This window comes from Phlebotomus papatasi, chromosome 1 (genome assembly GCF_024763615.1).
Source record: "Phlebotomus papatasi isolate M1 chromosome 1, Ppap_2.1, whole genome shotgun sequence".
NCBI lineage: Eukaryota > Metazoa > Arthropoda > Insecta > Diptera > Psychodidae > Phlebotomus > Phlebotomus papatasi.
In genome coordinates this window covers 37899467-37926681 of record NC_077222.1, presented here as the reverse complement: position 1 = coordinate 37926681, position 27215 = coordinate 37899467, and the positions used below count along the sequence as shown (strand labels likewise).

The window sequence follows — 27215 nt, the reverse complement described above, 5'->3', positions numbered from 1 at the left end:
ACAGAATTTTGACGTTTCTGCCTACATCACTGCAGCCAATTTCCTTCAAAAAAGCAATTTTTGACGAAAATTGTGCTCAATGTGTAGACACATTTACAGAGATTCCATAATCTTTCACATTAATATAGGGGAAAGTGGTCTGCCTTTGATTGCGGCAGCCTTTGAACATTTATTTTTTTCTCATATTTCCCAGAGCAAAAATTCTATTTTTTTAATCGAAGTTAATAGAACATAGTTAGTTGCATTGACTATAGTTTAGAGAATATGATTTTTGCTTTGGAAAATAAGAGAAAAATTGAAATATGCAAAGGCTGCCGCATTCAAAGGCAGGCCACTTTCCCCTAAGGTTCACTAAATCCGCTTAGAAAATTTATTATCTAAAACTCAAAAAATACAATTAACACAGGTTTTCTAGAATTGATCCTACAGAAGTTCTAAAATCAATCCGAAAATTTTTAAAATAAATTATTTTGTTTTTAATATTAACCCAGGGGGCTTTTAGAACTTATCTTACAAAATTTCTAATGTAATCTGAACATTTCTAAAATTAAGTTTTCAGGTTTCTAAAACATCTCGGAATATTAACAGAATTAAACGATGAAAAAGACACGGTTTTACCTCACTGCTTTTCTCTCCTTTATTCTCCTTACTTTAAGTAGTAAGAAAAGCAGTAAAGTCAATCCGTGTCTTTTTCATCGTTTACAATCCAAAGTGACCGAATTTCCCAGTTAATAGAGTTAATCCTTATTGAACTTATAAAATAAATCTAAAAACTAAATATTCTCTAAAATCAACAACCCAGGTGATTTTTTGAATTAATCCTACACGATTTCTAATGTTAATCCAAAAATCTTTAATACAAAGTATTCTGTTTCTAAAATCAAGAACCTAGATGGTTTCTAAAATAACTCCTGCAAAACCTCTAAAAGAAATCCGGAAATTTTCAAAAGGCACCTATAAACTTTTGTAATAATATCTTTAATTTTGGAAGCTCTTGGAATATCTTTTCCAAGATATTTTAGCGCAACAGACAATTTCAGATGTTGGAACTATGGACTTCGAAGCACAATCTTAAGGAGTTACTTGGGCCACAAACTAAGAAAACAGCATATTTTTCCTTTTTTTTCAACATAATATTTTTTAATTCAAGCTCTTAAGCATATAAAAGTGCAACAGTTTAAATACATTTTCGTAAATTTTCAATTAGAAATTTTCAAAATTCAATCGCTTTTGGAAATCTTCATTGAAAAACGTTACTTTTCGGTAGTCACGATTACTCAGAGTTTATTCATCTTAAGTCAAGAAAGTAAATATTAAAGTCGTTAAACTGGTACTTGAATCAATATTTTTTATAAAAAATAAAATTTGTATTTTTGAGATAATTTTGCCCGTGTGGTTGGGGTACCCATCGGGCGCGTCCCAGGTGGCGGATAGGGAATGGCTGTAGTTGGTTTTAGAACTGGCTATAGTTTGTTTGGAAATAGCTATAGGCACGTATCGGCATCTTTGCGTCTACGAGAAGTCCTTAGTGAATACTAAACCGCGGACCACCCCAAAACCCGTGTCTCCTGGGTAAGGAGGCCTGTGCATCAGGTTTGCACCCTGTTGTCACAGTAACCTGTCAGCAAAAAAACACAACAAAGAGCCTCGGATGTCGGACGGATTGCACCGGAAACGACCTACGCGAGACAATGGACAAGCTGTTGCTTCAACCGCTGGTCCCGGGGTCGGAGGGCACCAGAGTAACGGAAGAGGCTCTGGAGTGACATCAGGTTTGACAAGCCTACCACGACGACAACGGCACTTCAGAATGGCTACATGGAATATCTTTTCACTCACAGGGAAGCACCAGGAGCTTAAGAGCGAAGCAAAAAGATTCCAATTAGATATAATTGGTGTTTCGTCTACTAAGCAAAGAGGTAGTGGAACTGTGGATCTTGAGGAAGGGTGGCAACTTTTCCTGTCCGGAGTGGCACCGGAAATGTCTGCACAGGCGGGTGTGGGGATACTCACAAGCCCTCGGCTGTCAGACAGGGTTTGTGATGTCTGGACACACAGTGGAAGAGTGATGGGTATCAAGATCAAACTTGAGAGATCTTCCCTGGCGGTGTTGCAGGTGTACGCACCGAACGCATCGTCAGAGTACCCAGCTTTCCTAGATGAAGTGGAGGAAGTCCTGAATAAGGCATCTTCTGAAGCGGATTCAGTTGTGTTGTTTGGGGATTTCAATGCCCATGTTGGTGTTGACTCTGAGACATGGAGGGGTGTGATTGGGAAGAACGGGGATAAGAGTGAGAACCCGAACGGTAAAATGTTGCTGGATTTCTGCGCAATCAAAGGTTATTCGATCATGAATACCTTTTTCCAGCACAGGAGATTCATAAATACACCTGGGAAGACACAAAACGAGGACTTAAGTCAATAATTGACTTTGTCCTGGTACCCGGTGTTGATAGAAGAATTGTCCAAGACGTTCGAGTTTTTAACAGTGCTGAACTGTCAACTGATCACCACCTGCTCTTTGCAAAAATTAACCTCAACGAAGATCCTCCCGCTCTACCTAAGGGTAAGAGCAAAGTGCTTAAATGCATTAGGTGGGAGAGTCTCAAGAAGAAAGACGTTGAGGAAAAATTTGTGAAGGGCATACAGGAAAGGTTTGAACAAATTCCACAGTCTCCTTCTGACATAGAGGCTGAATGGGCCTGCTTCCAAACAGCCATTTTGGCCTCGGCTACAGAAGCTTGTGGCGTTAAGCGCATTAATGTGACGAACAACGTGAAACGGTCATCTTGGTGGGGAACACCGGGAGTAAAAGAAGCCGTTGGAGAGAAAAAGAAGGCTTACAAGTTGTACATACAATGTAAGGATTCTGATTCTCGTGATCGTTATGTTGAGGCGCGAAAGGCTGCAAAGCTCGTAGTTAAAGCCGCTAGAGAGGAGGCGTGGAAAAAGTTCGGTGAAAAGCTGGAGCTTGACTATAGGTCGGCAAACAAAACTTTCTGGCAAACAGTCCGAAGACTCCGAGGGAAGAAGAGCAATTCCATCCAAGGAGTAACATCCAAGGAAGGGAATCTTCTGACCAAAGAGGAAGAGGTTTTAAATCGCTGGAAAGAGTACTTCTCAGAATTGCTCAATCCTCAGCAAGGCACTGATGATGACGTACCCAGGAGTAAAGGCAGGGAGGAAAGTAGTCCTTCAGAGAGTGAAGTCCTGTATGCGATTAGTAAATTGAAGGATGGAAAAGCTGCAGGAATTGACGAAATACGTCCCGAAATGCTAAAACTCATGGGTATAGCGGGTGTCAATTGGCTCACGCGTGTCTTTAAGGTGGCTTGGCAAAGTGGGAGAGCACCAAAGGACTGGCAAGTTGGGGTCATTGTACCCATATTCAAGAAGGGAAACAAGAAAGATTGCTCCAATTATAGGGGAATTTCCCTTCTGAGTTTGCCCGGCAAAGTGTATGCCAAAATCCTTGAGAGAAGATGCCGAGAAATAGTCGAACCCAGACTGGGTGAGGAACAATGCGGTTTCAGACCTGGTAGAAGCACCACGGATCAGCTTTTTACCCTGAGGATGATTGTCGAAAAGGCTTGGGAGTATGCAATTCCACTCTATGCTTGTTTCATAGATTTGGAAAAAGCATATGACCGAGTACCGAGAGAACAACTTTGGGATGTACTGCACGAGTACGGACTGGATGAATAATTGGTAGGAGCCATTCAGTCATTGTACAGAGACTGTAGTAGCTGTGTTCGTGTAAACGGATCCAAATCGGAAGGTTTTCAAGTGAGTGTTGGACTGCGTCAAGGGTGTGTTCTATCACCATTGTTGTTCATAATATACATGGACAAGATTATGGAACGCAGTCGGGGGCGGAATGCGATTCGTATTGGGGATTTCAGGGTGAGCCATCTCCTCTATGCAGATGATTTGGTTCTTTTTGGATCTTCCGAAGAAGAGCTTCAGCGCACACTTGACCGATTTGTAAATGTTTGTGCCGAAACAGGTATGAAGGTGAACGACAAAAAGTCGGAGGTAATGGTGATTTCCCGACAATCTGTGAAATGCACTCTACATGTTAGTGGAGACTCATTGACACAGGTGGAGAAGTTCAAGTATCTCGGGGTGTTATTCACGAGTGATGGTAGGATGGAGGCAGAACTCTCGTCGCGAATCGGTCAGGCTTCTGCAGTAATGAGGGAGCTTGGCAGAAGCGTGTTGAGGAAGGTCGAGCTTAGTCGATCGGCTAAATTATCGGTTTTCAAAGCTGTGTTCATTCCTATTCTCACCTATGGTCATGAGATTTGGGTAATGACCGAAAGGGTAAGATCGCGAGTACAAGCTGCCGAGATGAGGTACCTTCGAGCGGTAAAGGGAATCACTCGTAGAGATCGAGTGAGGAATGTGGCCGTGCGTGAGGAACTAAGAGTCGAGGAGCTGCTTCTTCGGGTTGAGAGATCACAACTTCGATGATATGGACATGTTCAACGCATGAATGAAGAAAGATTCCCCAGAAAAGCTATGCAAGCCATTGTGAGGAGACCTCGGCCTCGAGGCAGACCTAGGACAAGGTGGCTGAATCAAATTCAGAATCTTGCCTTGGAACGCCTCGGGATCGAACCCGAACATCTTCCTGAAGTGGCGGAGGACCGACAGGCGTGGGCTGCTAGATTGGATGTCATGGGCCCGCGACCCCAATAGGGATAAGCGGTTGAAAATGAATGAATGAATGAGATAATTTTGTACAAGAAAAATCCATTTTCGATATACATATTAGGTGAGATTCTTAACAATCTCACCTACTATAATCCTAACAAAATTTCATGTCGTCCGATCGCGCTCAAACTTGGCCAAAATGTGTTTCGCCACTTCCTGATCACGAATATATGGGGGGCTAAGTTACGTTCCCGGCCGGCCGGCCGGCCGTCCGGCCGCTCTTTGGAGCTTAATAGCTCCTAAACTAAAAAAGATATCGACTTGCGGTTTTCGGCAAAGGTTAAATATCGTATGAAAATTGCAACATGGTGCATTGACCCCCCACCCCCCACCCCTCCTTCCGCCATTTTGAAGACCCCCCTTTTTTTGTTTTCTCAATAGCTCCGCCCCTATGGCATCGAGCGGGCTCAAATTTTAGTATGTTATAGCTGGGCCTTAGAGCTTTCCATCACTACCAAACTTAAGGTCCCCCGACCCCCCTGACCCGAGCTATAAGGGTCCAAAAAAAATTTCTTAAAATGGCCATAACTCCGGTTCTAATTGTCAGAATTTAAAAAATGAGGGCTTTTTGGAAAGCTCTCATGAAATGCCACTTCCCCTTCTAACATCGCAAGTTCATAAAACCACCGCTAAGGGCGCTATTATTAAAAAGAAAATTTTTAAATCTTTAAAGTTAAATAACTCAAAAATTCCTTATGCAATCGGGCTGAAATTTTAGTATGTTGTAGCCGTTGATTATACCTATCAAACAAAAAAAACCTTAAGTCGATCCATAACCCCTGACCCGAGCTATAAGGGGTCAAAGTTCGAACATTGACCGGCCTCTATCTCCGGTTCTAATTAACATAGCGACATAAATTTTACCTTTTTGGTTTCGTCTCGATGAGCACTTTCAGATGGAAGTTCAAAAAGTCACCACAGGTGGCGCTGTGATAGCGTCAAAATTCATCGAAATTCAAAGACATTTTTCTCAAAAACGGCATTGTGCAAGTTAATGAAATTTTAGTATGTTGTAGTCCAGTCTAGGACGTTTCCAAAATGGTGCGTATGCGCGCTGTGGTTAAAACAGAACCGGAGATATGAGGGGTCAAAGTTCACGAAATTCAAAAAATCATATCTCCGGTTTTATGTGACCGATTTTGATGAATGAGGGCTTAAACGAAAGATCTCACCAAATGCTACAACTTTCTAGAATATTTGAACTTCGTGGGACCAACACCAGGGGCGCCACAGTCGAAAAACCAATTTCAATATCACATAACCTCAATTATCTCGACTGTCGCTGAACCGATTTTGATGATTACTTCAACATAATTGTAGAGCACATTTGTCTCTACATTTCGTCCATACATCATTTTCCACTCAGACCACGCTATCACTCCGATTTTGCCGTTTAAGTGTGAAAAAATTGATTTTTCCCATAATAACGCTTTGAAATCACTCAGATGCCAATTTGACTGCCTCTACTCCACCAAGACACTTAAAATAGGGTTTTAAATGGAAAGTCCAACAAAATACAACAATTCTTTGATATAGTTGAAGTTCAACAAATGATTACTTGGGGAACTCTGGATGAAAAAACGAGTTAAGAAACAAAAAACCTCGCTTATCTTGGCTTCTGAGTAATCGATGAGATCATGTTCTATGGGAAAATTATAGAGAACATTCTGGTCTACATTTCACCCATATATCACTTTTCTGTCAGTTCATCCAAATCCTTGATATTTTGGTTTAAATACAAAATTTGTATAATTTCACGAATTTTATTCAAGATAACTGAATGGCGTCTCCCAACTTCAGCTCTAAATCGAATTTGCATGCACTCCGAGTTAGCTCACGTTAAGAATCTCACCTACATAAGCCGGTTAGGATTATCTGTCCCTTTTACACTAATTTCGTCTTGTAAAATGAATTATGATCAATGGACCAAAATGTGGTACTTTCATATGCATAAGAGATTGAATTAAATATATTATATTTTATTATGCTGAAAAAATATTTGTTTTAATTTTTTTCAAAAATATCTCTAAGCCGGAAAAATAAATTTTAATTTGAATGAATTCGTCATTAAGTTTTGATTGAAGTTATTTTATTATATTTCGACGCAAAAAAGTTCAATATTTTAATATATCAATTTATTGTACTTTTAAAACTATTTTATGTTCCTCATGGAAATAAGTTATTATTTTGTCAGAGTAATAATTTAATACTTTGATATCAAATAGTTTTTTATGAGATTGAATATCGACTATTTTAACTTTTTAAAATTCAAAGACTTCTGTTATGTATTGAATTTATTTCAAACTTCCATTAAATTTTCAATATGTCCAAGATTTTTAAACTAGTTCTTATGACAAGTAATTTTAAATGGATTTAAATGGTTTGGGAAATAAATTTTCTTTATAAAATCTTCAAAAGTTATATACGATTGCCATAAATTTTATTAATGAGTTATACTAAAAACTACTGATTTGTTTTATGTCAATTATAAAAAAAAAAAGACAAAATAATAAAGTTTTTGTAAAAATCTAAAGAATTTCATAAAAACGATGTGAAAACATCCCTATAGGAGACTGATAAATGTTCAAAAAGTTTAGAACTAAATTTATAAAACTCGGAATTTCACATGTATTTAAGATATATGTAAGACTGATATATAAAAATAAGAACCTTTCCTCGAATAATTTTGCTCTCATTTTACAGGAGCCAGAAATACTTCTTATAATATAAACACACAAATTTATTTGACATGACCTTTTAAAATACTATTTCCGAGCATCCGTCAAAGAACCATAAGATTGATGCACGTGAGATTTTCTCAAGTGTTATGTCACTGGAATTGTTCCCTAAACTTACTCCAGAGACAGCTTTTCGAGTATTTAAAATAGCTATTTGGCTTCTTGAGGACTCTATTGTAGTTCAAAATAGTGAAAGTTCATCAAAGCAGAAAGTGTTTAAATTTTAACGGAATTCAATATAGAATTTGTGGATGTTTCATCAAAATTGCACAAACTACTCGTGTTTCGTTGTGTCATCATGCATAATTGATGTTGAATGCTAAAATATTAACAGCAGTCTGCAACCGGGAAAAGTCAGCATTTTTGATTCATTGGCCAAAGAGGTGATTTAATCTCGTGTGCTTGAATACACGTATACCAAAAATAGAGCGCAGGGAATTTTTATTGATATACATATAGCAATGTCTAGAGAGATGGACAGTTTTCAAACTCAATATTACGGACAGTACACCAAACGAGATGATGATAGTGCGTGGGCTGTAAGCAGTGCGCGAAGTTGTCCATTTCTCAAAGAATTACTATATTCATCCACTTGTTTTTATAACGCCTTTTTCTCTTGAATTTCATTCCCCAATGACCTATTCCAATATCATTAATTTTCTCAAATTTGAGCTCTACCTCCAACGCTATTTCCTTAAGGGAAACTTCGAGAAAATATTTGGATGTCTTTAGCTGGAAAATTGATTATAGCTTTGATGATAAAATCGTCTTTCTATCTCGGGATTAGAGACTGATTACTTTTTTTGCCCTCATCCCCGTTGGGTTTTTCATCTTGTAAAATCCTAACAAATATTTTCGATCCATTGGCAGCCTCCGACGACAATCTCAATTTGGTTTGCAAGTATCTAATGTGCTTTTTATCATGTGATAAATGAGACACTTTAGCATTTTACACAAACTCAACAAAATAAGATAGTATAAATAACCAAGTCCCACTGAAAATTCCTTTTAAGCGACTAGTTGAAAAATCACCCTGAATCCGGTAAGGTAAGAAGAAGGAAATATCGACAGTGCAGCTCGGATTATTATGTGGGTTTCAGACCTAAGGCTTAAGCAAATGACTTTACTGCTGTAACTTGTTTGGTCATATATAATCCACAGACTTTTTAAGAAAATATAACTGTTTAACTCAATAAACTTCGATTTATCATCGTTTGTGAATGCCACCTGTACAGCAAATGATTGCAATTATACCTATTCCTATTAATTTACTTAATTAACAAATATTCAAATGTACAGATAATAGATAAACGGAATACTAGAGGTCTAGTTTATATAAAAATGCCAAAAATTGGTTCAGATCCTAATTATATTAAGTAAATTATATAGGATTTCTCTTAAACAAAAATGCTATTCTGAAGTATTTCTAGTAGCTCTTACTTCAATAAAAGTTATAGGGGAAAGTGCCCATGCTTTGCACAGTTCCAAGCTTCATAATGCCTAAATTTTTCCTATGTTTTTCAATAAATGTGACCCATTGCACCCTTATTTTAAAAACCAGGGGAAAGTGTCTTGTTTTTAAAATATATTCACATTTATTCCAATACATACGAAAAAATTAGTCATTATGAAGCTTGGGACCGTATAAATCATGGGCACTTTCCCCTATAATTTTTAAGAGAAAAATTAATATTTAGGTATTTTATTTTAAGATTATTAAAATCATTTCTTCATATTTAATTATCTTTATCAGATTCGTATTTGATGTATTGAAATTATTGAAATAATATTCTTATAGTTTTTCTAAATAGTTTTCCTAAAAATGTACATAATAGGCATGAGCACAAACTGATGCATGCTTAGAAATACTCGATATTTCGTTGAAAATGAAATTTTCAAAACACTATTTGAAATTTGGTAGGTATATGCGAAGGTAGGTATTAGGGCGTTTCAACTAGAAAAAAAAGTTTTTTGGAACTATTCTCTCGGTGCTGTATTTGATGAGACAAGAAAGTTTTTCTTCTACGACCATATGATCAGACGCTGTTTAGAGGTGGCTGAACGACCCTCTCTGTAGAACAAATTTCTGATTTTACCAGATTTTACACTACAGAGAGGGTCGTTCAGCCACCTCTAAACAGCGTCTGATCATATGGTCGTAGAAGAAAAACTTTCTTGTCTCATCAAATACAGCACCGTGAGAATAGTGCCAAAAAAATTTTTTCCTAGTTGAAACGCCCTAGTAGGTATATTAGTGATCAGTTTAAACTATTTCTGTTCATTTGAGTTCTTACTATTTACAGAAATTAATAATTAAAAAAAGTGAATTATATAACTGCTCTCTCTTTGTAAAATTATTTTATTTTGTAGTAACAATACGGTGATAAGTTGACGGTCCGAATCAGCTTATCCCTTATAAGAAGACGGGCCAATTTATTTATTTTATTTTATTTATTGTGCTTACACTCGAGTCCTTTTCAAGTAATTATATGTTTTGCGTTTATGCGGCCACCGCCGTCTTAGCGTTGATGACCAACCTCCGGAGCGAAAACGGTGGAAAACTCCTTCACAGGTTGTATATGCCAAACATTCGTAGGATACATAGTTAACAATTCTTGATATATGACATTAACAACATCCCCTAAACACCGTTATGTAAAATTTAAAATTTAACTTTATACCGGACTTCGAGGGATAAGTAGCGACTTAAAATTTTTAAATAATTTAGTGATGTCGCTACTGAGTTCAATACTAATGTTAGATAAAAAATTAAATTGTAAAATTAAAGAATTTTAAATTAAATTGTAAAATTAATGGTGCTCTTATCTTACTTAGCTAATATTGAGACTAGAGGTACTTATCAGGACTAGAGGCAACTCAGAATTGCACCCCTGGTGGCCCCTACACGTATTTCAGTTACGTTTTTTAGATTCAAACTTTGAATTGTGAAGAAGCGTTTTTAGTATTTTGATATTAGAATTTATTTTAAATGTTCCCGCTGGATCAATCTTCTATTCTTTATTATTTTAAATATTAAAGAAAAAGTATATAAATCAAAAATATACCATTTTAGATATTTTTTTAAGAATGGAAATCATAAATCTAAGTATGTTCATTCTTTTGGACAAGAAAAATAGTGTTTCAGAATGCTGATTTAGTTCTATTTGCTTTGATAAGTAAGGTAAAATTTACTGCTTATCATAATACTCTTATTCTATATATAACCCCGTTCTACCCTCGATAATACATAGGAAATGCGCTGCATATTTTCAAGTAACCAATACTGTAGAGAAACGTATCAGATTTATTAAGCTTAAATATAATAATAACAATAATATAATAATAATGGTGGCACAACGCTCCATAGAGGAACTAGGCCTTCCCACAAGGGGAGTTCGGGACGTCCATTATTATTTTTTTCTAATACAGGGATTGGGTTGTCAATCCCATGCCCCGTGAAATCAAGTGCAGTGAAGCTCACTGGATGTAATTCGAACACCTTTAACGCTAGAAAAATTCCTGGTGGCCAAAAGGGGATTCGAACCCGGGACACTTGCATCATAGAACGAGTGCTCTACCACTTGACCCATTGAGTGAATATAAACATTTGATAAAAATGAAGCTACCCCATTGCTCCTATATGAATTGGAGAAAATACCTACAGCATTCATGTAGCCTACCAGCATCATTTTCATCCTTATGAACTGTTATCGCACTGCACCATTTCTCATTTCTGCTTACAGTAATAGGAGATAGTGGGGTCACATCACGCATGTATTATATTGGATTATATATATTTTAGACAATTAATATTTGATAATTGTCTCAAATGTATGTAAATACTCAACTGACTGAATATTCATGGAACTTAGCTAAGCAAAGGAAAACTACCCCTCTGTTTCCTATTAGGGGAATGTTGGCGTGGTTCGCACAGAGTGTGCCTTCAAACAACGCAAATTGTCTCTTTGTTTACAAAAAGCTAGTTCGTCATTTTTTAGCCATAAGATAGATAATTATTAAGCTCATGAGACGAGATAGGAAATGGTAAGTCAGCTCTTTGCATACGAGAAAAAAAATCACATTTTTTGAAGGTTCACTCTGTGCGAAAATGCCTACATTCCCCTACGTTTAGATCTATGTTCAAATAATTCACCTGCAATTTTACTAGATTTTATAAATCAAAATAAAATTTGTGAAGAATGCAGTTGATTCACTGTGAATTTCTCCATATTGATGCAGAACTCCGTATGCAATATTAAACTCATAAACATTCAGCCCTTTTGCTGAACAAACTCTGCACAGAAAAGTGCAATTAAAAATTAATGTAAAAATTCATGGGATATTTTCTGTTGAGCATCCAGCATGGTTATATTAATTTTATGCACATACAATTGCACAATAATGAAAAGTACTGTGACAGCATTTCACACAGAGCACACAAGTCGAATGGAAGTTAAACAAACAAATAATGTACAGAATGATTGATGTCTGGCGACATAAAACTATTACAGAACTGCAAGAGTGGTATGAGACGGAGGGAAAATTCCATGAGAAAGTGGTGAGGAAGAAATGAAATAAATACCACTCATACTCCTTACCTCACCCACTTCCAAGGTATAAATGACTACTGTGAAAGTACAAAGGAGCTCACGTGAGAGCTTGAAACTTCTTTCAAAAGGGGTTTGCTTTAGTGCTTTTGTAACTCTTTCACAACACAGCAAAATTTCACCTCATATGCTCATCGTTAATGGTTTATTTCTAATGCTTCTAAAGACTCAGAGAGATCTATTTGCTCACGAAATTATATTGCATTCCTACATACCATAAAAAATGCAGAAACTTTAAAAATTTTAATTAAACTGCTAAGTTTATTGTAGACCGCCAAGGAACATCTCCTCGCACTATAGATACTTCACTATATAGATACTTTTAGTGTTTACGAATTTTTGGGGAAATGCGATGCATTTTATTACGATTTTTTACGTGTGAAAATGCTCTTTTCGAAACATTCAGTTGCTTGTACCGGGTGGGATAGTTGAGGCAGGGATCTCACAGCCACAGAGGTGACTGATGATCATTCCAACGAAGCCCCTATACATCCCTTCCAGTTAATCTATTAAAATAACCCAATTAAAATAATTAATGTGGAAAAGATGGGACGCTTTACAACTTTTACCTGTTCTGTTATAAAACTACTTTACGTGACTAGATTCACGAAACTGTTGTCCCGCAATTTTTAAGATACAGAAATTTAAAAATAATAATGTATTTCCAGAAGAAATTTAAGGTGTTTTGGGTCTTTATAGAAAGCTACACCACTAATTTGACAAGAGAGGGAAGCTGGGGCACCACCGAACACTACGATTTTTTAATTGGATACTAGACTACACAGAAAAAAATATTTCGTAAAATTGTTCATAAATGTTTGTGAATTCCTATGGGGGAGTTACGAAATGCTCGTGAATCATACAGCCCACAAATATGTTCGTAAAAGTTTGCACTTTTTTCACAAACATTGTTCGTAACATGATCATTTGACGACCATTTTTTGTACTTTTACAAACATTTGTTCGTAAATGATCGTAAAATTTTGTCATTTGTTCGTAAATGTTTGTTTTCCTGTCAAACATTTTACGAACATTTACGAACAAATGACAAAATTTTACGAACATTTTTTGTGTGTTTACGAACATTTACGAACAAATGTTTGTAAAAGTACAAAATATTGTTCATCAAATGATCATGTTACGAACAATGTTTGTGAAAAAAGTACAAACTTTTACGAACTTGTTTGTGGGTTATACCATTCACGAGCATTTCGTAACTCCCCAATACGAATTCACAAACATTTACAAACATTTTTACAAAAATTTTTTTTTCTGTGTAGATAGGACGAAAACTGTATGAATTCATATACAGTAGACTCTCACTCAATCGGCTCTTTTTCAATCGGGCGACAAATTTTGTTGACAATTTTCACGTTTACAGTAGAGTCTCTCAAATCTGAATCTCTCAAATTCGAACGCCGTTTGGATTCAAAATGTCAATTGTGAGGTTATGTTAGAAAGTTTGCATTCTATATGAATGAAAATCATATTTATGTGCTTCTTCCTGAAAGTTTACATACATTATGATCGTATAAAAAGAAAAGGAAGTATGTTACCACTAAGACTTGCGAGAAAGTACGGGAATTTGATTCAATGTACAATTTAATCTCACACAAATTTCGTTAGTTTTGAAAAAATCGTTCGAATTTGGGAGGTGAGAAATGTCAAAAATACCCCCCGAGCGTTCGAATTTAGAAGACTCTACTGTAATTATGAAGCTAATTCGCCCAAATTCGCTGTAGTTCTTCCTATTTTATCGTGATTCTTTATAATTGAGCGCTTTTTGTGGAATTTACAAAGGCTTTGACGTTCAATTCTATCGCTAAACCGGATGACATTTTGCCCCATATTCCCGATTGAGAGAGAGTCTACTGTATACTATAGGGATGCTTGTCCATTGAAGTAATATTTGTCATAGTCTCAGCAGTTTAGAAATAAGAATCAGTGGTTGGTGCTATCCCATATTCGGTGGTGCCCCAGTTTCCTCTATAAATTTTGTACATACTAAAACTTAGCTGACCTAAATATTCAATTATTCAAAATTATTTCATGTAAAAAATCACTTTTTTCTGACAATGCAATTTATTTTATTTTATTAAAATGTTATTGTGAAATTTGCCTCAAATCGATTTGAAATTATTTCGGCATGTCCGGTATCTATATTTTCCTCAATACAAAAATATTCAAGTAAAGGCAGTTATTTTAATGCAGTAAATTATTTCACTTGTTCAAAAAATCGTACAGCTATATTTAGTTTTGCTCATTACCATTATCCTATGAATTGTATAACTTAAATGCTTCAGTAAGCAGTTTCATGGAATAATTTCATGTCAAATGCATATTTCTCACAAATTTGTATATATTTAACAAAAAAGTATTTTTATTTAGCATACTTAATGCAAATGATAATTGGAAAAATGGAGTCACTTTCAAAATTTTGAATTCTCATTTCATAGAAAATCAATACTAATAAGAACTGAAAGTTCTACTAATTATTCAATTTAGATATTATAGCAAATTTGAAATCATTAAAATTCTAATAAAAATTTCAGTGCCTAAAAGTTTTTCGAAAACAACTCTATTTGAAATTTTACCTTGAAGGGATTTAAAACTCCACCCTCTCTATTTCAAAATATGTAAGGATAAATTTAAAAAAAGTATAGAAAATTAAATCTACAGATTATAATCTTAGAACTAAAGTAATTTCAAATAAGAATTTTCATTAGATAGGAGTTTCTCTTTTATATATATGGAGGAGTTTCAGCGCATTAGAATAATTATAGACTACGGAAAACCCACTGGATGATACCCCGTCAATAAAGTCACTAATTAATTAATGATGAGAGAAATAGGTCAAATCAAAGCTCACTTTTGATATATCAGTATTAATATCAAATGTAAAGCAGCAGACACTATAAATTAATATTTAATATACGTTAAATTATAGTATAGGGTAGCCTGGGACCAAACTTGTCAGTCGAAGATTTTCTAAAGTTTTAAAATTTGATATTATCTCATATGAAAGAGAATGAATCGGTATTCAAGCTAATGGTTTAATCCAGATTTCAAAAGGCTTGGAACGTTCAAATAAAGATCAATTACTTAAAATAATTTCTCAATTCATTGCCGTTAATACAAAATCAGCATTTACCCAAAAATGTCTTCTTATACGATATTGCATCAATTAAGCCATATCTATAAACATCTTGCCAGTAAACCGTTTAAAAAATTATAAATTTGTTACCATATTGATAGCCATCTTAAACCTCCTGAAACGTGCAAAATTTTAAAGTATTCGGTCAAACAAATCAGCCCTGGAATATATTTTTAAATCCTGTATCCCTCGGGTAACACAAGTTGAGATATTACTAAAGTTAGGGGAAACTGGGGCAAAACTTGTCAAAACGCATATTTAATTCTTTCACGAGCTCTGAGAAAACTTAAACGTTTTAAATTTACTGCTCTAAAACATTGCAGAAGACTATTTTTCTCTATCTCGAAAGAAATGTGATTTTCGAATCATTTTCTAAAAGTCGATTTTGTGGAGATTCTCAAAATTGCTGGGGCAAATTTTGTCAGTCTTCGGATAATTTGTGACGTTTTACTCTTGCACAAATAGACATATTTTTAATAATATAATATCAAATAGACATATTTTTAGAGGAAATTTATTCCTCTACAACTTTGTCGAAGATAATTTTTTCTGTCTTAATGGGAAATGTGCTTATATTAAGCCAATCCAGTATTGATATTTTCTGTAAGCCAATTATTCCAAAAATAGGGCTCAAAAATTCATTATTTTACATAATCCTTTCTCGAATCCCTTGAAACTTTGCAAGTTTAAGAAGGTTCATGAAGGCTATCTATGATAAAAATTTCAAGCCTCAGTCTCTTTTATTTTAGAAAATAGTAAATATAGAAATTTTCGTTTTGACAAATTTTGCCCCAGTCTCCCCTATAGGTCATGATTTTAAATGAGATCTTGTTGCAAGTACGTAAAATAAGTCCTTAATAAATACAAATCATGCCCTTAATTAAGGCATTATATTGGCTAAAAGTAGTGATATCTGGCGACAAAGAGTGGAAATTCGTATAGATAATGAAATGAACATAATCGACATAATGTTCAGAATAATAATTTTGAGCATTTCAGGATTTTCTAGAGAAATTTTCCCCCAAAAATGCTTAAAAAAAAATGACCAACCAGTAGAACACACAATGTAAAAAATAAGTATTTGGTATTGTATTTAAGAAGCCTTATCGTTAAGATTGATAAAGTTATCTTTTCCAATTTCGAACACTTTTAGAAAAATTAAATATTCATTTTGTCACAGTTTGCCCCAAATTCCCATACAAACTAGACTTTGACTGTTTCTAAAACGATTTCGTAAAAATGTTTCCGGTATTTTTCGATGTCCTCTTATTACTAATACTGTTTAAGTTCAAAAACTTAAATAGTAAATTTTTCTTATCATTTATTTACACCTAATTTAAATATTTATAATGATTTACAATGGGTTAACTCATTTGGGTTAAATCAGGCAGTGTTAATGTGTCATTTTGAACAAAGAACTGAAATTCATGGAAAAAAAAATACAATGATGGGAAAAATGTCAATTTATGTTCAAAAATTGCATTGATAGCTTTTTATTCATTATTTTGCATAAATGTCAACTTCATAGGAAAAAGCTTTGGGCATTGAAAATATTTTTCTCCACTGTTAAAGCTCCGTTAAAATTCAGTAATATTTTACAAAACCATTGTACTATAAAGCTTGTCAATAATTTAAAACAAATGAAAATTTTATGTAGAGTGTTTTTCTAACCTTTTTTAATTTACTTTTAATTAATTTAAAATGACGATTGTAATATTGACTTTGCATGGGAGAACATTTGCAATTATTTCTGTGAAACTTTTCTAATGTACGTGCAATTGTGGACAAGTACACATCCAGCGAGGAAGAAAAGAGAGGAAATTGCAATCTCAATTAAATGAAGCTTATGCCTTTTACATGAATCACATTTTGCTATGGCTATATACATAAAGAGATTGCAATCTCTGCATCTGAGTCACTGCATAGTAAATGTCCAGGTGAAATTGGAGACATCATGAGGATAGAATGAAGAACTTTGACCAATTGCAATCAATTGATTGACTACATCTGCTTCTATGTGATCTACCGTCACATGGTTTATTAAGCAAATTTCCAATTTCCCAAGTGACTCAGTTTCCTCTAAGGGGCTACCTCCCAGAGAATATGACGCCCATTTGTCCCCCTAGGCCCCATAATCATTTTCAAGCTGAAAGGTATTCATAGTATTGCTAGGTGTCAACGTGATTTCTTGTCAACTTCCAATTTGCGATTATTTCTCATATATCAGACACTCTTATCTACTAAACTGTTCTTTGATATCTCAGTTTAAATCCCTCAAGGAAAACTCCTTGTGTCCCAAAGTCAAATAGATGTTAACAAGAAATTTAATCAAATGAAATGCATCTGATGATGGATAAAGCACTATACTGACCAACTATTTCCACATAATATTGATTGCAAATTAATTAAAATTAATGCACCGTAATTTTACGATATGCTCCGATAGATTTAGCCAATCTAATGGAATAATATTCACAGCTAATATGACGATTAACGATGATTATTTCATAGTTCCATCTATTATGATGCTGCCGTTCAATGAAACATCTTTCATTAGCCTCATATTCACAGGATATAGGGCAAGTGTGCCAAATTCCGGCCACCTTGCAATTCCGGCCACCTTTTTTGTTCCTCAAATTTCCATGAATTTCTAGATTTTACATACTCTAGGGATTATACAATGCATAAGAATAACAAAAAATGTGGCTTCGACAAACGAGATGACGTGAAAAGACATTGGAAAAATTCCCGAAGGGCAAGGAACTATGAGAATGAAGATGGCCGAAATAGGGCACCAAAGCTGTGTCTACATTTTTATTCATTTTAAAATGTATTAAGAATGATTTTAAAGTAAATAAAGACGATAAACTTTCTACAAGGTTCTAAGCAACACTCCTTAAGTAGAAGGAATGAAAAAAATCAATTTATATTAAAGATATTACATTTTAAACTTGAGACTTTGGCGTTTGCATGCAACTATGCCGAAATTTGGCACACTTACCCTGTGTATTTGAGTTTTGGATCATCTCAAATTCCGAAAATGATCCGTCACGATATGATAGCTTATCAGCAACTGTACTAACCATATCAAAATTTTCTTGCACACGTTGCTAACAAATTTTATTATTCATTTACACTATAGTTTATATTGCAATGCAAAATATAGAAATTCAGTTAATTTTTCACTAAATTGATTAAAGAGAAAATAGTTTCCCGGAAAATTGTCAGATAGCACAGTTTCTGGTATTTCTACATTGCGGAGAGACGCTTCTGGGCGAATTACGATGAACTTAATGGCCTCTACACACTAGAGAAATTTATGTTCATATTGAAGAGTTTTTCCTACACAAGCGTAGGGAATTTGCTTCAATATGGACATAAATTTCTCTATAGTATGTAGAGGCCATAAGAGGGTTTTATAACGCGAGATATGACATTGTAATCATTACATTGTAAATAAAATATCTCGGCATGAAGCGATTAATTAAAAAAAAAATTAAATAACCCCTATTTAAAACAAAAATTAAATATTTTACTGACTAAAGGTGTCTACACATTGGGAGCAATTTTCGTCAAAAATTGCGTTTTTGACAGAAATTTGACGTTTCCCACTACAACGCTGCAGGGAATTTCCTTCAAAAAAGCAATTTTTGACAAAAATTGCTCCCAATGTGTAGAGGCCATAAAAATGTTCATTAGATACAACACAGGCATGAAACTGCTGAAATTCTCCTGTAAAATTAGGCAATTCTTAAATGAGTTTATTTTCCTTCGTCTCCCTGTTCACCATCTGAAAGATATTTTTGAATTATCCTTTTCTTGTTTTCTTACATAAGTAAGGTTTGTTTGCATTTAGTGTACCAAATTTCGGCATAGTTGCGTGCAAGCGCCAAAGTCTTAAGTTTGAAATATAATATTTTTATTTTAATACAAATTAATTGATTTTTTTGCCACTTCTTTCACAAAAGTGTTGTTTGGAACCTTGTTTTAGATAGTTTATCGTCTTTGTTTTCCCTAAAATCATTCTTTATAAATTTTAAAATAAATAAAAATATAGACATAGCCTTGAGTAATATTTCGAACACCTCGATTCTCATATTTTCTTGCCCTTCCGGAATTCTTACAGTCTTTTTCATATCATCTCGTTCGTCGAAGCGACATGTTTTGCTTTTTTTGCATTATATAATCTCTAGAATGTGCAAATTCATGGAATTTGGAAGAACAAAATAAGTGGACGAAATTGCAAGCTGATCAAAATTTAGTACACTTATCCTAACTCAACACAAACATACTCACAAATAAAATTAAAGGTTCTTAAACGTTTTGAAGATCATTACGCTTTTTGGAGTTTAAACAATAAAATCCGAGAATTATTGAAGTTCAAAATTGAGAAATAATTGGAATTCTCACACTAATCACGATGGGATTTGTAATTCAGTATAATTGAAAGGTTTTGCTTTCAATTAATAACTCTCCAGTCCCATTGTAATTCGAAGAATTTTCTTATACATTTTCCTCCTCAACAACTCAAATGTTTCTTTATATCCTCAAATACCCCCCATTTTGTGGCCACCCAAGGCTCGGATAACTACACTTTTGCGTGTATTCCACCCTCTTTTTTGTTCTTCGCTTTTCTTGTGACGCTCTACTAATAATTCATGTAATTTAATACTCAAATAATTTTCTCTGTATAATTTTGGTCTTGGTGAAATGGAGAGAAACATCGAAAGGTGGGCAAAAAAAGAAAGAAATTAAATGGGGTGTGAGGAAAGAAATAATAATTATTGAAATTGCTTCTTTTTTTCCTCCCCCAACACTTCCCACCAAACACACAAATCGTTTATTTCTTCATATATAGCAATTTTTGGGGCGTTAGACATGTACGAGAATAAATGGGAGAAAATTCCTAGGAAGATGCTGAAGGAGATACCATGGAGTGTGAGGTTCTTGGTGAATCAGTGACATGAATTCAAGGTGCTGAAATACCACCCAGAAAATATCTCATATGGATTTTCTCGTATAAAGAATGCTTCCTAAAGGAAAGGTGAAAAATTTATGACCATGCACATTTATCATTTAAGGACTGTCTACCTCCACCATTTCAATCAAATCCCCTCTCAGCCTCTGTAACTATTTTTCCATTCACTGTGGTGGTTGCATTTAGATGACAATCGCTGGTAAAATCTCCAGTGCCATTAATTTAGTGACACCCTCACACTTATTCAATAGAATGAATATCAAAAAACCATTAACTTGGTGATGGTGGCAATAATTCACCAGCAACAAAATGAAAGAGACCTTAAATACAAAATTCTTATACAATTTTAAATATTCCTCATAATGATATGCAATTGAGAGTTGACAGAAATTAAGAATGATTTCATTAACGTAAGTTTTTTCATTATGTGTTAGTTTTCCTTATGCATTCACGTTTATGTTTTTTCTCTTTCCGGATTGCAGCATATGCTGCAAGCCAATTTCATCATTTTTTAATCAAAAATATCTAAGCTCAGGAATTATTTGAGGTCCTACAAAAAATATATTACATCTGGACATCCTTATAGTTTGTAATCATCCACAAGAATAGAATTTTTACCAGTTCTGAATAATTAAAAAACATTGTTTTTCACAGAACATACATAGGGGAAACTGGGGCACCACCAAACACGGGGTACCACCAAACACTAATTTTTATTTCTAAACCACTTGGACTATCTCGACCACTCCTTCAGTGGACAAGCATCCCTATAGTGCCTATAAATTCCTATTTCTTATCCTCTGAAGTCGAATATCCGATTAAAAAATCACAGTGTTTGGTGGTACCCCGTGTGTGGTGGTGCCCCAGTTTTCCCTACGCTGCTTTGGGCACTCAGAGTCCCAAAAGAGACGAAAGAGTTAAAAAAAATGATATATAACTTTCTTCAGAAGACTATTCTTATAACTGGAGCTGAGATCTACAGATTTTTAACATCACAATATTTAGCAATAGGGGAAAGATGCAATATTTCGAACAGTTTGAAATATCGCCCACTTTGGATAAAATATCAGACAATGGAATATGATTTAATACAATCGGAGTTTGATTCTCCAAGTTTCTCGACTAAAAAATAATATTAACTGTATATTGTCGTTGACGTTCGAAAAAATTTAAACAGAATTTCGAATTTTCATACTAAAAATTGGTACAAGGTTAAATAAAATGTATGAAATACCATATCAAAACGCTGGCAATAAAGTTACTCAGGATCAGGAACAGAAATATATACATGTTGATCATTTGAGAAGAAATTCGACCAGAACACACTTTAGCGACCATGAAGACAAAACGGTAAGTAGATATGGCTTGCCTTTGACTTTCGAAACCGATCTTCGAATGTCTTTTCGTTTGGGGAAACATCTCCTGTGATCATTCAGAACTTAAATTAATTAATTAATACAGTTTTCTTTTAAATTTTTTATTTAATTTCGAAATGTACTATTGAATTGAATTGAATTGAATTGATAGATTGCCATCTCTATCCTCTAGTCGCCTTCCTGCCCACACCCCGTGCGGTCATTTTCACTTTAACGTTGATTCTAACCGCTGGAATGAATACGATTAAAATTTCTCGTTTATTTCATTGTTTGTTTAATTTTGCTTAAATTCTTTTATTGAAATTTTTGTGGAAATGTCTCTGGTAAAATACTGAAAATTTTCGGCATTGAATAAATGAACAGTAAAAAGTATAAATTGACCAGTAACAAAAAAACTGAAACAGTGATATCATCGTCCAAATTTTGGCAAAGGGAAAATAAAGGGCTTTTCACTCTATATGGAACTATTTTAAATGTTAAATAAATAAATTAGGCCCATTTTTGTAAAAATTTAAGTTTTTTACTGACCATAATAAGATATTTTACTGCTCATTTTTAATTTTTTACTGCCCATTTAGAATTTTATACTGTTCGTTTGTTTTTTGCCATAATTTTCCATAAACGTTTTTAGGTAATGTCTTTTTCATCTATGCTCTAGGTGGATTTCATATTTCTTATAAAATAAGACATTCTGAAAGTAATTCACGACTGAGATATATTGTTTCTACTATCAACTTCTAAATTTGTTTTCTTTTTATTCCACAAACTAATTTTTCAATGTCAGTCTTGGGAAATTTCCGGAAAAGTTAGAACTCGCTGTCCGTTATGTATATTTTAGACATAAAGTTTTATCTAAATGACTTAACGTGTATAATTTCTAATTTGTCAAGCTTTTGGAGAGAATGATGACTTAAGATAGAATTGGGGAGGGAAGTGGGAACCATTGAATTGGGGCATCTTTTAAAATAAGACATTTTCCCTTTATTTTCAAATGGAACTGAGCCTTATATTCTAATTAGGTTCACAAATGATTTATGCAGCTCAATTATATCATGATAAAGTCCAGTTCCTTTTAAAGATAGGAGAAGAAAACCCTATTTTAAAAGTGCTCCACTTCCCTCTAAAGTTAAAAAATGAAACTCGATTTTGAAAAATCAATAACATTGCTTGTCTTATGAATTTTGAAAACTTCGAGAGCTAGGCTAAACCTCCAGTTTAAAACTTATAATACCCAAACTACATTAAGTCTGTCTGTATTAAAAATTAATTTTAAATTTATCACAAGTTATGGGGAGTTAAATTAAAATAAACAAATGTTAAACTAGTTTTAAAAAGGTCTAAAGCAAACTTTTGAAAAATAAGAACTAAAAAAATCAATTTGTATTAAAAAAAAATTATTGATCTAAACCATATAATTGGAAGTTATATTCAACCTGTTCGAAATATTTCCCTGTTTCCGTAATCCTTTTGAAAAGACTTAATCTCTATCAGGGAAAAAAGGGGCATCTTTATATTGGCGTAGATTTAAAATAGGGCTTTTCTCCTATTTACTGCTCGAACTCCACAGAGCAAGCAGTATTATAATCCCTCGATTCTGAGTTATATCATTGTCTTTGGATCTATATGAACAATGTTTATATATAGTTTTCAACTCCTTACCACCTAATTTTGGTAAAATTTAGAATTTTGGAAATATGAACTTCTGAGTTTTTTTTTTGGAATCACTCTGCTATATTTGTCCGTCCGGCTGTCGGCAGTTCTAGAGGCCAAACGGTCTAAACGCGCTGAACTGTTAGAGGTAGAGACTCGGGACCTTCGGAGGACAGCCCCCTCCTCATGAGTTGGCCCAAGGTTTTGGAATTCCTTACAAGCCTGAACCGACTTCAATCGGTTACGGTACGATCCGGTAATGAACCCATTCATGATCGATAAGTAATTTTATCCGAAAATCAATTGTATTCAATTTCAAAACTGCCGCAATTTCATAGTGCCCCACTTCCCCCTATGAGCCGTTTTTGTTGTGTTTACTTTAATTCCTATAAAGGTATTTATTTAGTTTGCTTTGTAAACAACTAGTCAAGATTATTAATTGGTTTAAAACAGCAATATTACTCTAATTAATGTTTTAATAATGTGTTTATGTATTAATATAAAATAAATTTCCATAAATGGTTTAAAATAGAGATTATACAATTTTATGTGATTAAATATTATCATTTAATTTTTGTGTTGTACATTTAATAAAGCAAATCCAAAAACCACTAATTCAAAATTCATCAAGAGTCCATCCAATATTAATCTTTCGTTTGTTTGTTCTTTCTATCCTGAATAATTTTTAAGGTTAACATAAAACATTTGAGTATAAAGAGAATCTAAATAAATATCTACGATTTTTCAAAAGTGATTTCAAAAGAAAAAGGTTCAATGCAGTGCATTCATCATGTAGTACAGTTCATCATTGAATTGGAAGATGTGAAATATTGACAAAATAAATTCTTTAAAAATCTCTTATAGCAAATAATGTGCTGCAAATAGGGAAAAAGAACTCGGAATATATCCAGTTTGAGGGTGAAAACGAAGGAAAAAAAAACTTGTGTGGAAAGTTTTTGACTTAATGACACCCACACACAACAGTAATCAATCACTTGGGAGTCAGTTAGTTAATTCCCCAAAGATTTGGTTAATGCGATTCCCTATCTCCTTGCGCTACTTCTGGCCACCATCATCCATGTCATTCACGTCGCGACGATGCGGGATGAGATTGAGGACGTTGTCGATGTGACCAGGAAGTGTGGGATAAAATCAATTTTACTTGAGAGCTCAATTTTGTGGTTCTTTCATGAAAACAGAGAATTGCACTTACCGCTGCGCATAAGGACACTGAAGAATCATTCTAGGGAGTAAGAGACACGTCAAAAGGATTCTTCTCCACAGCTGTAAATGACAAGAATTATTACCAATTAAATTGATTGATTCTCACAGATTTTTCCAAAGAGAAAAAAAATAAAATGGAAAAGTAAAACAGGGAAATACCTTATACCCTTTTAAAAGAAATCTCTTTTATGGACTGAACTACGACAAATCTTGTTGAGTATTATAAAAAAAAAGATTATGCATCTTCATAAAAAAGCCATTGTGATAGTAAATCTACTTTATTTTCTTTCTCTTTTTGTTGCGAAAATTGTAAAAACAATCCAAATACATGACAATCACACAGAATTTTGTAAACATTTTGTGATGGAGTTGGTTGGAGAGAACTTTAAAACCTAACTATAACATCACAATGTCATTTCATAAAACTTTTCAGTGCATTTTATGGTAGAATTTTTGTTTGACTCCCCGCAACCAATCTCATTTTAACATTCATATTTTATCTCGTGGAATTTCTCATACTAAAAAAATCAAACATCAATATAAACTTTTTTTTTGCTTAAAAAAATATTTTCATTTTACACATAAAATTGGAAAATTGTGAAGTCATCGAGGTTTTATAATTAATGTTACTTTAATTAACATTTTCTGCTTCAATGAAAATAACACCTAATACAATACATTATTTTACATTAAACTTTCCTGAAAATTGAAAGCATAAATAAATTTAATAATTTTGTTGTGAAGCTAAGAATTTTTTGAAAAGCGGTGATGAAGCGAATAATATTTTGCAGAATAACCGAACTAGTAAGTTCGCAATGTTCATTTGGACCTTATTGAGCTTAAGTTATTTAATTTTCTCATATTTTTGTATTTGACAATTTCAGAAATATTTGTAAAAATACAAATATTTTTGAAAAAAAAATGAATTTAATATATGTAATTTGATTTTCTATCAAGAATTATTTTAAAATAGGATTTCTCAAAATTTTCTAATTTTATAAAATACAGAAAATAATAGAAGAATTTTTGATTTCGAAACAGTATTTGGTGCTATTTCAAATTTAGAACTTTTTTCTTTATTTCCTTTCCCATCCCCCCACCCCCAGCTGGAGGAAATGTTGCGTCCATAAATCGATTTAGTTGTTCCCTTGTGCCGCATCCATTCTCAAGTTCACTGATGTATGAAGGGAAAGGCGAGGGATTCTGGGTGAGTGCCACAGAAATGTTATTCAAGAGCACATAATTGATTTCGATACACTTTTCCAAGTTCGCGTTTGGAATATTTAAATGGTGTCGTCTGCCACAACTTTGTATTGTTTACATACAATTTTACACTAGCCCATCCATCACTTTTTCAGCCAAGAAAATATTCTAGGAGACATCCAAAAGCAGCCAGACCATCGGAAACTTTGTACGAGCAGAACCAAAATTTACCATTTGGGAGGAAAAATGTCGAAGAAATCGGAATTTATAGGTTTAACAACTGACTCCAAGATTCGAAAAAAATGACCTCTCACCAAGATAAAGGTGCAAAATTACTCCTTCAGCTCCAATCCAATGGAAAAGCTGAAAAATGTAGAAAGGAAAGAAATATCGGATCTAAAAGTTTCTCCAATCAATTTTCATGATATCCTCTCAGGAAGTTTATGAAGTGAAATTAGATGAAATCTACTCAAAAGGTCTCATAATTCAATGTCATTAGAATTTTAATGAATTTCTCTGAATAATTTTTATTGTAGGCCACCGGAGGCCTTCAATAGACTACGTGAAATTCTTCTGATGTCTAACAAAATGATTTTCATGGTGGTTTTAAAATGCCTTACGGATCAGAGAACCTCATGCCCCTGCGTTCAAGAATTTCCCGTCACTTTTTGCGAGTGTCAAGTCTCTCATTCCTCTCCAATAATTGGAATTTTCTTTCAATATTAGAAACTTCCGTTCGATGATACTTCACCCTCGAACCACATTCTTTAGGATTAGATTCGGAGAAGGGCAAGGGGATAGTCATTTGGAAAATCTACAACCAGAGCACTCAATAGTTCAAGTGGTAGAGTGCTCGCTGTATAATACAAATGTCCTAGGCTCGAATCCCCTTTAGGTTAGGGAAAAGTGCCCACTGTCACTCCTCGATACATTTTAAAAACAAGACACTTTCCCCTAGTTCCTCAAATCGTGGTGCGATGAGTCACATTTATTGAAAAACATAAGAAAATTTAGTCATTATGAAGACTGGAACCGTGCAGAGCATGAGCACTTTCCCCTACCTAGAATTTGGAATAACTTCCAATGAGCTCCACTTCCACTGCAATTGATTTCATTGGAAATGGGATTGGCAACCACATTCTTGTAAGAAATAGTGATAAGCTCAGATAGGCTTATGGTAGTTGAGATTCTTTACAGGTGACCTCGTAATGCTTGCAATTCAAAATACTTGAAAATTCGATTGTGAATTAAATTTTGGGGGTCAAGGATCGCGTCGAATCAATATTATCTACTCACAATTCTACTCACAATCGAACGCAACAAAAGAAAAAAAAGTTCATTGAAATCGGTTAATAAACATTAGAGATAGATTCCGGTCCATTTGAATACAGTAAGGAAAGGATCATGGTACAGCGGGGTGGACTGGGGACGGATACGGTCTATCTCAATTAAGGTCTCAGTCTCCGATACAATATACTAAAACTTCATCGAAATCGCTTCATAAATACCGGAAATACAGTCCGGTCAAGACATTTTCGATTATAGCTCCGGTCAGAGAACATCGAGCGA

At 34.2% G+C, this 27215-nt stretch overlaps 1 protein-coding gene across 1 annotated transcript in view; it reads left to right on the top strand.

The window, feature by feature from the left end:
* Nucleotides 1–1651: 1651 nt before the first annotated feature.
* The window catches only part of LOC129809606 (uncharacterized), a 71923-nt gene continuing 46359 nt past the window's right edge, over nucleotides 1652–27215 (top strand). Inside the window, exons 1-2 of the mRNA XM_055859599.1 lie at nucleotides 1652–2291; nucleotides 2369–3223. Of these exons, the coding sequence (XP_055715574.1) occupies nucleotides 1652–2291; nucleotides 2369–3223 (1495 nt within the window). The remainder of the gene's footprint in view (nucleotides 2292–2368; nucleotides 3224–27215) is intronic.